This window comes from Sciurus vulgaris, assembly GCF_902686455.1.
Source record: "Sciurus vulgaris genome assembly, chromosome: 9".
NCBI classification, from domain to species: Eukaryota; Metazoa; Chordata; class Mammalia; order Rodentia; family Sciuridae; genus Sciurus; species Sciurus vulgaris.
In genome coordinates this window covers 144841834-144855488 of record NC_136469.1, presented here as the reverse complement: position 1 = coordinate 144855488, position 13655 = coordinate 144841834, and the positions used below count along the sequence as shown (strand labels likewise).

Genomic DNA, 13655 nt, shown 5'->3' with positions numbered 1-13655 from the left:
GGCTCATGTCAGTGAAGAGCTCAGGGAGGGCCTTGAGCCCTCCCCACCAGCCTGTGCTCAGCACCTCAGACTATCATCGCACCTCACCCTGTGTCAGCCTCCAAAACCTGTCGCGTCAATGGTTGACTTTGTGACTGTCATTATGCCTCATCTCTTTCTCAGGAGCCTGATGCACTCCAAGACCTCTATTTTTAAGTTCTAAATCACTCGTTCTTGTTTGTCCTTCCAGGGGCATGTGGCTGGTGGCCTTGGCTCTCCTTTTGGCTGGAGACTGACTGTAACAGCCAGGCTGGCACCCGGCGCCTGGCCCCAGATGGCTCAGTGTGTACTGCCTCATGGGAGTGAGTGAGGGGCAGGACCTGTTACCCTGGGTCCCATGGCCTTGGGGGCAAGGCCAGGTTGCCCAAGTTTCAGACTGTCTCCCAGTCATTCCACTTCAGAGTTGGACCCCAGCAGCTCTCCTACCTGGAGGTGGCTTTTGTCCTCGGAGAACCCAGCCAGAGGGGACAAGGGAGCCAGGTGAGGCCAGAAATGGCTCCCCAGTGCTCCAGGTCATTGTGTGGTCAGCTGGTCAGGAAGTACTGTCCTCACTGCTCCTGAGTCTGGACTTGCCTCTTCTTACCTCTGAAGGTACAGCTTGGGACTGACCACTGGGGCCCCCAGTGCCCTCAACAGGACTGGCTGCAGGCTCTTCTCTGCAGTGACCAGGGCACCCCAGGTGACTAAGCCAAGGTCCTTACCCTACAAGAGGGCAGAGTAACTCAGGGTCACAGGATGGACGGCAAGGTGCCCCCAGGAATAGAATCAAAAGCTCGAGCTAGAGCAGACCCCCCCACCTGTAATGGAGACAGCACTCACTGCCACCTGGCTCTGGCGGGTAGGGACAGCAAACTGAGTCCAGGCGACAGTGAAGTCTGGCACTGTTAACAGAAACCCAGGAAAACTGATGATAGGAAGATGGCGAGGAAAGATCCCAAGGACGGAGGCGAGGGGTGACAGGCGAGGGGTCCGGTGACAACAGCAAGGGTAGCAGGCAACCAGAGGTCCTGCGGAGCAGTGACTGCGGGAAGGAGGGTGTGTAACCAACGGAGCCCTCCTCATGCCATGCCCCTTGCCTCCTCCAGATGCCACAAGGCTGCGGACTCTCACTGACCCACTATGCAGGCCCGTCCGAGGGCACCGCCTACCTGTCCCCACCTGCCCCATGTTGGTACGAGGTGCAGAGGGCATGCCCTCCACTGAGCACCCCAGAGCCCAGGAAGCCCAGCAACTGCTCCACAGCAGACACCCCTGATGTGGACCATGCCCGCCTCCAGGCTCCAGGACAAGGATCAAGCTGATGTGCAGCTGGAGCACATCACCAGAGACTCAGCCTCTGTCCTAAGCCAAGGACAGCCTGTGAGACTGCTGTGATCCCACCCAGAACACCAGAGCCCAGTGTCGGGATGCTGCCAGGCCACCAGCCACAAGGCGCCGCTCAGACACCCTCAAGGACAGGCAGCCCAGGCTTTGAATGTGGCCTGAGCCTCGCCTCAGCCAGACGTCAGGGTGGTAGACGGTGGGGAAAGGAAACCGCAGAGAGGCCCGGGCAATGCAGCACAACCCTGCCCAGTGGACAGAGGAAGGGCAGGCAGGACAGCGCTGCTGCCGGAAACTTTGCCAACTCCATTAGACAGAACAGAACTAGAGATGTTTTGTGAATCCAGACACATCAACAACGGAACCACGGAACAGGCTGAAGGAAGGGGCTGGGATGTGGCTCAGTGGTCGAGCGCTCACCCGGCTCAGGCAAGGCCCGGAGTTCAATACCCAGCTCCGCACAAAACAGACTGGAGGAAGCTGTTCCCTGCAACACAGCAGAGCGAGGCCTGAAGTTCAGTAAGAAAACGCAGAAGCCCAGCCGAAGGCAGGCAAGGGAGGCGGGCAGTCACTCCTGAAGAGCGGCAGAAAGCACAAGTGCCCAGGTCACCAGTAACCAGAGGAGAGCAAATCCAATACCAGAGGTCTCACTTCTGGCCCATCAAGCTCGGAAACAATGTGGTCAGTGTTGGCCCCGGGCACAAACCACTACAGTGGGATCAGTAATCTTCTGGAAAGTTCCACACCCTGCTGTGGTGGGTTCTCAAGAAATCAATCACTCACAGGCCAACATAACACAGAAGAAAAGGTGGCAACCAGAATAAATCAGCATGTACTTCCGGACCTAGTAACAGTCTATTGCAGTTGTATTTTCAAAAAACTTTGTGAAGGAATCATCAAAACATAATTTTCAGTGAAAAAATAAATAAATAAAACCAACTTGCTTGTAAGATGGGATAATTTTTTTATTTCCTTTTTATATTTTCCATAGTTTCTACAATGAACTCCAGGACCACATTTATGGTAAAAAAAAAAAAAAAAGAAAGAAAGAGGGAGCCAGTGTTATCTTGATAGCACAGAGTTCTGCATGTCCACGTGGAGGGCAGGAGGTAGCATGAGTTATCTAACAAGGAACGGACAGAGCTGGCTTCGGGAATGCTCTGGATCAATGCAGTGAGGCTACATGGGGGGATCGGTTTTCAAAAACACGTCAGTGTTTCCAAAACAGGTTAATCTGTGACCACTGATGAGGTAGGGAAGAAGCTGGAGGGAGCAGAGAGGTGAAGGACATCCTGTCAGCAGGGCCAGTGCAGCAGTGTCCATGAGGCATGTCCTACCACTCTGCCACAGCACTGGGGGACAGCATAGGCTATGGGGAACACCCCAGAGAGGGGCTTCTCCTGTCTGGGCCCTCACTCCCAGACTCAAGCAGGTCCATCTCCTGGCTGTGTTTGTCCCCCTGGCTGGACAGTCCTGGTCTTCCACCTGGACACCATCTTCTACCTGACCAGAACCCACGATGCTGGGGTCCAGGGCATTTGGCGTTGCAGGTAGGTCTGGAGCCATAGCTCTGTGTGTCTCCTTCACAGGTAGCACACGAAGGCCAGGCTCACTCACACATAGCACCAGAAGCCTGTGAGCGCAGGTCCTATCTGCTGCCCCCATCCCAGCCTTCCTGCCACACCTCAGGGGCTGCAGAGGCATGTGCTGGACAAGCAAGTCTCAGTCAAATCCAGACCACAGTGGGACAGACCAAGATGCAAGCAGAGGCAGAGGTGATCAGCATCTTCCAGGCATGGAGCTGAGGCAGCTGCGAGATGGGGCTGCACCAGCCAGCCCCATGGCCCGGCCCACAGCTCACTGCTTGCCTTTCAGTGGCCTCTGTCTACACGCAGCTGGCTGCTCAGGTCTTCTTGCTTGTCAGCTCTGTGTGGGGTGAGCACAGGCCAGTGAGTGAGGGGATGACCCCTGCAGTCCTGCCATGGACGCCACAGGTGTGACCTGCAGCTGTGGCCACCTCCAACATGGTGCTGGGCCCTGGGCCCTGCTGACCAAGGCCCTGAGCCAAAGGCAGGGTTGTCCTGACCACCTGGCCACCTTCCCTGTGCTTCGTCCTTGGACCCTCTGTGCCTCTGGAAATGCTTCAGGAAGGCAGGACTCCTCCTGAGCCAGCTGTGGGTCTTCTCCCCTTTCTGGGGTAGAGCTTCTGGATGTGTGCTGAGCTGAATGGGCTGGGATGTGGAAGCATGCAGCCACAGGCGAGCAGAGTCTAGTGGAGGTGTCCACTAGCTGTCACCCAGACAAACAGCAAAGGACAGTCCAAAACCAAAAGTCCTCCTCTTCCATGGCTTTAATTCAACCATGCGAAAGAGCAATTCACTCACCTGGGGAGAAGCCGTGAAATCAAATGTCCCACTTGATTGGTCGCCCCTCAAAAAGGCCTTTTAGAACCAGGAGAAGATGTAGCACCATGCCTTCTTGTGGCCCTTCCACTACTGCTGAGTGAAAGTCTGGACACAGCCCACAGTGGACACCAGGCCCAAGTGAGTATACCCTGGCCCTGCCACCTGGGGGCCTGTCCCTATGAAGGAAAGCAGGACTTGTCCAGAAGTGGCATGGAGAGTGAACTGGGAGGCCAGGCACAGGTGTAAGCGTTGGGAGTGGGAGGCCCTTTGCCAAAGAGCAGGAGCATGCGTGCCTGTCTGCATCTGCCTCACCTTTCACTGTACTGAAAAATAAACTACAAGGTCTTAAAACTGTTAGGAGCATGGGAGAATAAAGTCCCCTCAGACAGACTTCTCTTGGTATACCTTACTTCAGAGATTTGTCTGAGGGCCACACAAATATTTTACATAATTATAAAATTGAATTCGATATAAGTGGCAACCTAAGCTGGTTACACACCTGTAACCCCAGCTACTTGGGAGGCCGACGCTGGTAGATTGCAAGTTTAAGGCCAGCCTCAGCAACTTAGTGAGACCCTATCTCAAGATAAAAAATATATAAAGGGCTGGGGTGTAGCTGGCTAGCAAAGTGCTTGCCTAGTATGAATAAGGTCCTGGGCTTGAGCCCAGGAAACCCCCCCAAAAAAGAAATAAGCATATACAGACATATTTAAGGGAACATGAAGTTCACCTGCTGTGAGTGAAATCAGTGGCATACCCACTAAGACAGGGGTAATTCCAAGTGACTTTAAAGCAATCGGGTGATTATATAATCTAATAGGTCATGGCCTAAGGCCCCAAAAAAAAAAAAATCCTTAAACACAGACAGTAACAAGTGTTGGCAAGGACATGGAGAAACTAAACCACAGCGACTTTGGAAAGCAGTTGGACAGTTCCACCCCTAGATACCCAAGGAGCAAAGACATCCACAAGAAACTTGTGCACAAATTCTCAGGTTAGTACCACTCACAGTGGAAAGTGGAAAAGGCACACCCTGTACCATGAGCAGGTAAGTGAAGGTGGCCATCCCAGCAGTGGACACTGCTCAGCCAGGAAAAAGAGCCCTTGGTTTAGGTTGCAACATGGGTGAACCTTGACACCATCGTGACTCCACCAATGATGCCCAGAAGGGCAATCTGCAGAGGCAGGGAGCAGACCAGAGGTTTCCAGGGGCTGGGGCTATGTGGAAGCAGCTACTGCTGCCCAGGACCCAGGCTAGCCCCACGGCAGTGGCAGAGGGAAGGACTGTGCAGCGGGGCCGAGGCCTGGTTGCTGGCAGACACAGGATCCTGGTCAGCTCTGTACACATGGCATGGGGACAGCACTGTGTGCAGCCAGGGAAGGTGAGGTACAGGAAGAAGACACATCCGCCTGGGCCCCAAACCCCTCCCCTGGTGTGGGTGTGATGGCAAAACCAGACCTGGTTATGAAATGAGATTACAAAAGCACTGTGGTGAGAGACCAGTGCCTGGGGAAGGGTCAGTGCCCTCTCCTCCCAGACTTTCTCCAGGAAGCCTCGTTCACCGTGGCCCCTACCTTCTGCATTGTCAGTGACCGCTTCCTCCTGAAATGTAACAGATGCCTGTGAACAGAGCCACTCTTTCTTGTGTGTTCTGTGAGCAGTTCTATGTAGAGACCCTGCACGGGCCTTCAGCCGCGTAGATGAGGAATTTTCTTTTAAAAAGAGGAATAATCCCCAATGATAGGATGGGTCTAAGATGACATCAAATAACCTGTGAATATTGTGAGAAACTGTGGCTCAGGGCTCAGAATTTGGAGTTTTTATTTTCCTCTAGGCCCTGGGCATAAAGTACTCTCCCAGTGCTGCTTGCTGCTTCTTAGCCAGTCTGCTTCCCGCAACATGGGGACCCCTCCCCCAGACCCGCTCGCTGTCTGTCACACAAGACTGCTCCCTGCCCTGGCCTCGCCTGGCCCCATCCTGCAGCTGGCCCTCTGCTGTCCTCCTGGCCTCCAGGTGGTGCCTCTTCTCTCCTTGTCTTCTGCTGCTGGCTTTACTGGTGGGTCCCCATGAGGCAGGGTCCTGGTAAGACGGCCTCTTATACCGAGGACAGCACGCCGTGCGTGAACCATCCCTGGGCCCACACCTCGGTCTCCCTTCTACCCCAGAACTGGGAGAAGCGGGTGGCCTTGCCCAGTGAAGTTCTAGAATCTGCCTTGTTCAGCACAGACCTGGAGAGGCGCCAGGGAAGAGCAGACTCGGGTCTAAGTAAGTGCACACTGCCAGGATCCTGCAGACCCCAGCCCACCCCAGCAGCACCCAGCCTCCTGCCCCTGCAGGGAGAGGGGAGAGCCCAACCTCCCCCTCCATGGGGAGTGGAAGACAAAGCCCAGGAAGGCTGGGCCCTGGGAATGTTGCCACTTGGTGAGCAAAGGGAGGTGGACAGTGTACCCAGGCACAGTCAATGGCAATGGGCAAAGCATAAGTGTCCCAGTGCTGACCACTGCCCAGTCCACCCGCTCCTGCATCATACCAGGGTGGAGATGGGCCATGGTGGCAAGAGAGGGTAGACCCGGGGCTTGGCACTGTGCCCACATCACCTGAAAGACACCTGGAACATCAGCGTCAGGCCTGGGGGATCATCCCTGGCTGCTTCTAACCACCTGTCAGTACCTCCAGGGCCAGCTACTCCCTACCCCTCACACAGCCACACGCCTGGACCTGGACCAGCTCCTACCAACGGCCTCCAGGTTCTGGTGGGAAATACTTGAGGCTCTGACAAGCCGGCAGCATGCCGTGCTCCCAATGCAGAGGACATGTCTGGTCCTAGAGCAGAGCCAGCCCTTACCTGGAGCCTGGAGGGTACTGGGGTTGCACTTGGGTCCCATCTGCAGGTGGACTCTCCCTCCCGGGCACAGAGGGCTTCCCAGGATCCTGCTCTCTGGTCTCAGTCTCCTGCTGGCCTGCCACCTCACCCTCTGTGGGCAGCCTGATTGGCGAGTCCTCCTGGGGACCTGAGGTGTGCGCCAGGCACTTGCTGAAAGCAGAGGCTTTGGCCTCCTGCCTGTCAGAGGCATCTTCTGTGAGCAGAGTGGCTTCAGGGGCAGGCCGGGCCCCGTCCAGTCTCTCAGGGCCCTTGTCACTGGCCTTGGCTAGGCCTGTGGCAGGGTAGGAGGTGCTGAGGACACTTCCTGGGCTACACTTCTCCCGCAGGTGCTCCACTGCGTCCTCCCGGCCGTCCCCGCAGGTCCCACAGCACACGCAGGAATGGAGGAGGCAGTTGGTGGCCGCAGCACTGAGTTTGTGGGAGCTGTCCCCGGCCCCCTGGGCCCCTGACTCCAGTGAGGAAAGGCCGTGGCCTGAAACTTCCTGGGCAGTCACTGCAGAGTCCAGGGAGGAGGGTGACTTGGGGTTGAAGATGACAGTGGCCGAGAGCTTCATGCCCCCTGTCCGGCAGGCGATCATCTCGGCCGTCTCGGCATCTTCTGCACTGGCATCCCAGCCATCCAGGTACCGCTGTGAGTCCAGGCAGCTGCAGGAGGTAGAGCCTGGCAGGGCGGCTGGCCGCCATGGGTCCTCCTGGTTGTTATTGCTCCAGTCCTCCTCCTTCACCACAGCAAGCTTGCGCACGCCCTCCTCCACGCTCTGCCCGCCCTGCTCTCTCTCCTGGGGGCCTGTCCCAGCACCACCCACCCACCCAAATGGGCCACCTGGCAACTCTGGCCTGGCGGGGGCCTCAGCCACGTCCACATCGTCCATGAAGAACACCCGCTCCTCCTCATCGCTGGCCGACTTGAGCCGTGCCCGGACTGGAGAGGCCTCCCCTAGGGGGCTGCCCTCTGCCCCCGGCCTGTGTGCAGGGGACTGGCAGGTGCTGGGTGGTGACAGCAGAGACGACATCTCGTCCCCGGCCCGGTGGACCATGCGGCTGAGCTCCTCCAGCTCCTGGTCGTCGTACTGCATGGAGCAGGCCAGCTCCGCCTCTGGGTCCGTGGCCTTGGCTGAGAGCGGTTCCTCGGGGGGAAGAGACGTGGGAAAGGCGGGTGCCATTGCAGTGGGCGGCTGGACGTCTGCCCGGATGGGGAGCTCCACGTCCTGGCAGACGCAGAGGCTCCGCTCCAGTGTGTGCAGCTCCTCCTCTGTCAGCGCCTGCAGCAAGTCCCTGGGGCGAGAAGAAAGCAGCGTGAGGCCAGCTCCAGACGCCCCTGCTGCGGGCCCTGCGCCTCACCGGAGCCAGGCAGCCAAGGTCTGCATGGATTCCAGAGGCACCCCAGGGAACCCATCCCCGGGCTCTGCTCCATGCCGCAGGCCAGGAGCACCCACTCTGGTTCAAGGATGGTTTCTTAAACACGAGACTCTGACACCTCTTGATGGCAACAGGAAAGCCCTGATTCTTGGGAATGTGCTGACTGCTTTAATAAAAACTTCAAGGAGTGAAAAAAACATGTTGGCTTATATGTCACACTCTTGTTCAACAAATGTTACCCAGCTCCAGCCACGTGCCAGGCAGTGGGCACTGAGGTAGGCAGGGAGAGGTGGGTATGGTCCCGGCCCTCGTGGGGTCCCCTCCAGGTATGTGAAGCAGATAATGAACAACTCTGTGCAGCGACTGGATTGCAGTCATGACAAGATCAACGGAGGGAAATGCACCACTCAAGCCCGGAAGGCTTCCAGGCGGAAGGAACACTGATGCTGGTACCCGCAGCTGCAGTCAACCTGGCGGCAATAAAGGGGGAGACTGGGGCAGGGCCTGCAGGCTGGTGGGCGTCGCTTCCTGCCAGAGAATTCAGGCCACATCTGAGGTGAGCCCCATGGACAAGAAGGCCACGGACAGTGCTCAGAACTGTGCAGCCTGCCAGGTTGACTGACGAGAAGGACGCTCAGACCAGCAGTGAGACACCAGCCAGGCCCCTAGGTCCCCACAGCCACCCCCACAGTGCCACCTCCAACTGCACGCAGAGGGGGCTCACCTATTTCCACTCTGGAGAAATGGGGGCCACAGCAGACACCCCTGGTGGCAGGACTGGCTTGCTGAGGTTCATGATGAATCATCAAACAAAATACAGGAAGCCAGTTAAAGTGAATGTCCAACGGACAACATATGCTTTCAAGTGTAAGTATGAAGGGGTGTTTTGGGTAGACTTACACTAAAAACCCTTCATAATTACACTAAAGTTTTTATTGTTCGTTGGACATTCACTTTAACTGGGCGTTATGCTTTCAGTGCCCTGTGGATCTGGAAGATCACACCGTGAGGCACCTTGCTGTGGACACTCAGACGTGCTCTTCTTTTTTAAGAGCAGTGCTAGGGATGGAACCCAGGGTCTTAGCACACTGGGTCCTCGCTGCATCCCACCTCGCTGCGTCCCAGTCCATGGGCAGTACATGCTCAGGGCTCTGAGGTCTCTGCTCTGTAAATAAATCCCTATCTGTCTGTATGTCTGTTTACTTCCCTGACTGGGTGGGTTCTGGCTGCTGCCGCTGAGCACCTCTCCTGGGAAACGTGCATGTGTACTCCCCAGGGTCCACACAGGAGGGGGACGCCTGGACCACAGTGCTGGTGGAGCACCTGGGACCACAGCACGCCCACAGCCTGGGCTGACAGCTCTGACCTCAGGCCTCAGGAACTCTTGAGAGTTTTGGTAGATCCTCTCTGGAGTGTATAATACATCTTATTGCAGACCCCAGTCTGGTGACTACCGATGCTGAGCGCTATTCACACACATGCCATCCTTTACATCTCCTCTGTGAGAAGTCCCTGTTCAAGAATTTTACCGATTTTTATTGGTTTGTCTTTCTAATTGATTGATCAAAGATCTTTATGTATTTTGGATTTGAGTTATTATTGGATAAATTCTTTAACTCTGTAACTTGTCTTTTCATCTTCTTCATGGTATCTTTTGATAAACTGAAGATTTTAAATTTTAAAAAAGGCAATGCCACATTTTTATTTATGGTTAGCATTTTTGGGTCCTGTTTAAGAAATCTTTGCCTGCAGGGCACAGTGGCACAGGACTATAATCCCATGGCTCAGGAGGTTGAAGAAAGAAGATTGCAAGTTTAAGACCAGACTCAGCAACTAAGCAAGGCCTTAAGCAACTTAGTGAGACAGTGCCTTAAAATAAAATTTAAAAAAAAGGTCTAGGGATATGGATAAGTACCCCTGGGTTAAATCTTCAGTGCAAAAAAAAAAAAAAGAAAGAAAGAAATCTTTGCTTAGTCTGGGGCCACAAAGATGTTCTTCTTGTTTTCCTCTAAAAGCTCCATTATTTTACAGCCCACATTTATATCTGCACTGTGTCTGGAACTGATTTTGCATGCAGTTGCATTAGGGATCCAGATACCAAGGGATACCTGTGAACCAGGCATTTTTTCTTCACATGGAAATCCATTGGCAAGTTAGCAGTCCTGGAAGTGGCGAGCTCTACAGCAACATCAGGGAATCCTGAGGGAAATGACTCACCAAGGAGACAGGGGACACTGTTTAGCCCACTTAGAAAAAAAGACAACTGCTCCCACAGTGCAATGCCACATCGTCCTAAGTGAGGGAGCTGTGCATATGCTGGTCTGCTTCTAGACTCTCTATTCTGGAGAATTCTACGTATAGGAGGGTTTTCAAATAATGGATTTGATTTTCTGGACATACATGGGACTGCAGAGATTTTCTGTTTCTTCTGTCAGCTTGATTGGTTCATTTTTGAGGAAATTATCCTTTTCATTTGAATTGCCAAATTTATTGATATAAAGTTGTTCGCAGTACTCACTTACTGTCTTTTTGATGTCTGTAGTGATATCTCCTTTCCATTATTATTTGTGATTTGTGTTTTCTCTATTTTTTTTTTAACTAGTCTTGCCAGGAACTTATCATTTTTATTAATCTTTATAAAGAACAACTTTTTGGCTCTGTTAATTTTCTCTACTGTATACTTGTTTTCTACTTCATTGATATCTGTTTTATTATTTCTCTCTGCTTTCTTTTTAAAAAATTTTTAGTTGTTGAAGGACCTTTATTTTTATTTATTTATATGTGGTGCCGAGATTCGAACCCAGTGCCTCACACGTGCTAGGTGAGTTCTCTACCACTGAGCCACAACCCCAGCCTTCTTTTGCTTTCTTGACAGGTGTGATAAACTTATTATTTTCTAGCTGATTTAAGTAAATTTTAAATTTTATCTGAAAGAGTCCATCTTGTCTTCTGATTTATAGCATTTAATGCTATCAACATTCATTTATGTTACTCCACATCATGGTCTTCAGGCTCTCGTATGTTTCACATTTCTACCTGAGATCACCTTTTCTTTTTCCTGAGGAACTCTAATTAGTTTTTCTAATATAGGCTGCTAACAACAAATTCCTTCAGTTTTATGTTTTGGAATAATTCATTGATTTTAAAAAATATTTGTAGTTGTAGAAGAACACAATACCTTTATTTTTTATTTTTTATGTGGTGCTGAGAATCAAACCCAGTGCCTCACATGTGCGAGGCAAGCACTCTACCATGGAGCCACAACCCCGGCCCCAACACACTATTTTTGAAGGATGTTTTTTCTGGTTATAAATGGCTGGTTGGCAGTCATTTTCTTCAGCACTTAAATGCATATCATTTCATAGCATTCTCTCGCTCCCATTATATTTATTGTTCCTTTTCTGAGAAGATAATGTCTCTCTGTTCCTTTCGAAGTGGCATATCCTTTTCTCTTGTCTTTCTTTTAACATTTTGTTCTTCAATTTTACTGTGATATACCCAGTACTTTTGTGCATATCTTGCTTGCATTTTCTTAACCTCCTGAGCTTTAGGTAGATTTTCATCAGTTTGGGGAAACTCCTGTCCACTCTTTCTTTGGCGTTTCTTCTGCCCATTCTCTCTGCCTCCTCCGGGAGTCTGTCTGCTGCATTACACCTGAGTGGTGTCACACCCGGCTCCTGTGCTGTGTTCTGGGTTGGGCTGTTGTTTCCTCTTTCCCTCTGTGCTCACTATGGCTCTCCTCTACTGAGCCGTCTTCAAGTTCATCACCTCTGTGTTCTGCTGCTTCCATCTGCTATTGAACCCATCTACCAGGTCTTATTTCAGATTATGAAATTTTCAGAGCTCTAGAATGCTGGTTTCTTTTTTTTATAGATTCCAATTCTCTAAATTCACCACCCTCCTAATTTTCTCCCTTTCTTCTATTTTCTTTAATATACAATCCTAACTGTGTTCAAGTCCTTGTATATAAACTCTAAAATCCAGATCATCTTCAGTCTGCACCAATTTTCTAGCTCTTCTCTTGACCACCAGTTACAATTTCTTGCCACTTCATTTTTAGCAATTTGGGATTAGATAATCAACACTGTATATAAAAATAATCAAGGGGTGACAGAGGCTGCTGCTTTCTTCCATCTGAGGGAATGCCCCTTTCCTGTTAGGTATGAGGGTCCATTACCATATCATGTTCAGATATCAAGCAGACTGGGTCTAGTGACAGCTTCGGTCTATTACTACTGCTGAGCTTTGGCGGGTTGCTGTCCACACAGACCCCAAAGGCTGCAGGAAACCTATCCATTGCCAGTTCCAGCCTCCAGCCCATGCCCCACATAGCTTTAGAATCTGGCAAATGTCTCAAGGGGAGGCTGGTAGTGTTCTGGAGGCATGCTTTTGTTTCCTAAGCTTCTCAGAACTTCAGGAAACCTCCCTGGCTGCTGGGGATCTTCCTGCCCAGATTGCTTGCCTCCCCAGAACCTGGCAGGTAGTCTCCTCATATGTTCCTCAGCCCCTTGCAACTGGGTTCTCTCCCTAGTAACAGATTCTGTGCCTGGGAAACTGAGCTTTGGACAATTACCAACACCTGCCTGGAATCATCAAATACTTCCTTGGAAAAAAAGGGCCAGAGGCTGGGGTTGTAGCTCAGTGTAAGAGCGCTTGCCTAGTATGTGTGAGGCCCTGGGTTTGATCCTCAGCACCACATAAAAATAAATAAATAAAATAAAGGCATTGTGTCCATCTAGAACTAAAAAAAAAGTAGGGCCAGGTAAGAAGGCCCGCTCACCTTCTCTCTGGAAAAGCTCTACCTCTCCAGAACCCAGCTCATCCAACCCTCGCTGGCGCCATCCAATGGCCTTTATGGAATGCTTTCCCCAGCTTATGTTTTCTAACTGCTGCAGCTGAGAGCTGGCCCTCTGCAGCCTGAGGCAGTCTGTAGAGACTGCTCTGTCCCAAAGCAGGAGTCTCACCCACAGGTTTAAAAAAGATGAAGATGGCTGGTCATGCCTGCACTCTTTAGATCTCTTCCCTTTTTATCTTTCATTTTTTTTTAAATCAGGAACTAAACCCAGGACCCTGTGTGTGCTAGGCAGGCAATCTACCACTAGGCAGCCTCCCATCACCTAAGTGGTCTCTCCCACACCATGCCTCGCGACTCCTCCCCCCACCCCACATCCCCAGCACCAGCCCTGTCCCTCATATGAGGACCCAGTCCAATGAGGCCCTGCCCTTTCCTTCCTGGCCTGTGCCGTCCATCATCTCACCTCATGGACGTTGTCTCGTCTCCTAAACAGTCACCCAGAGAGGGCAGGACCTGAGCCTCTGAGTCCAGGGGCCATCTTCTTCCCAGAGTGGCAGGGAAGTGGTCAATAGCCACCATGAACAACAAACTAGACTGAGCACCTCCCACCCCAAGCCCACTGACTCACCAAGGACCTTGGACCAAGGTCCCACAACCTCGAGACCCCAATCACACTGGGATGCCCAAGAGGCACGTCTCACTGTCTAGATCCTCATGGAGCACAGTTCTGTGCTGTGCTCTCCAGGTCTCCAAAAAACCTTCCCTAGCTGGCTATGCCTGAGACCATCCTGTGTTAGGCAGATTCTAGAGCTTTGGATATCCTGCCAGACCCAGGGAGGGGGTTGCAAGGCC

General features: G+C 52.3%; 1 protein-coding gene across 5 annotated transcripts in view; it reads right to left on the bottom strand.

Annotated features, from left to right (window-relative positions):
- The window catches only part of ZFYVE28 (zinc finger FYVE-type containing 28), a 114372-nt gene that overhangs the window by 23468 nt on the left and 77249 nt on the right, over nt 1–13655 (bottom strand). For 4 of the 5 annotated variants that reach the window (XM_079154393.1, XM_079154394.1, XM_079154396.1 and 1 more), the window contains one exon: nt 6611–7924. In XM_079154393.1, coding sequence (XP_079010519.1) covers nt 6611–7924 — 1314 coding nt within the window. Of the gene's footprint in view, nt 1–3309; nt 3744–6610; nt 7925–13655 lie in introns of those variants that run through there. The other variant, XM_079154397.1, reaches the window with a different exon arrangement.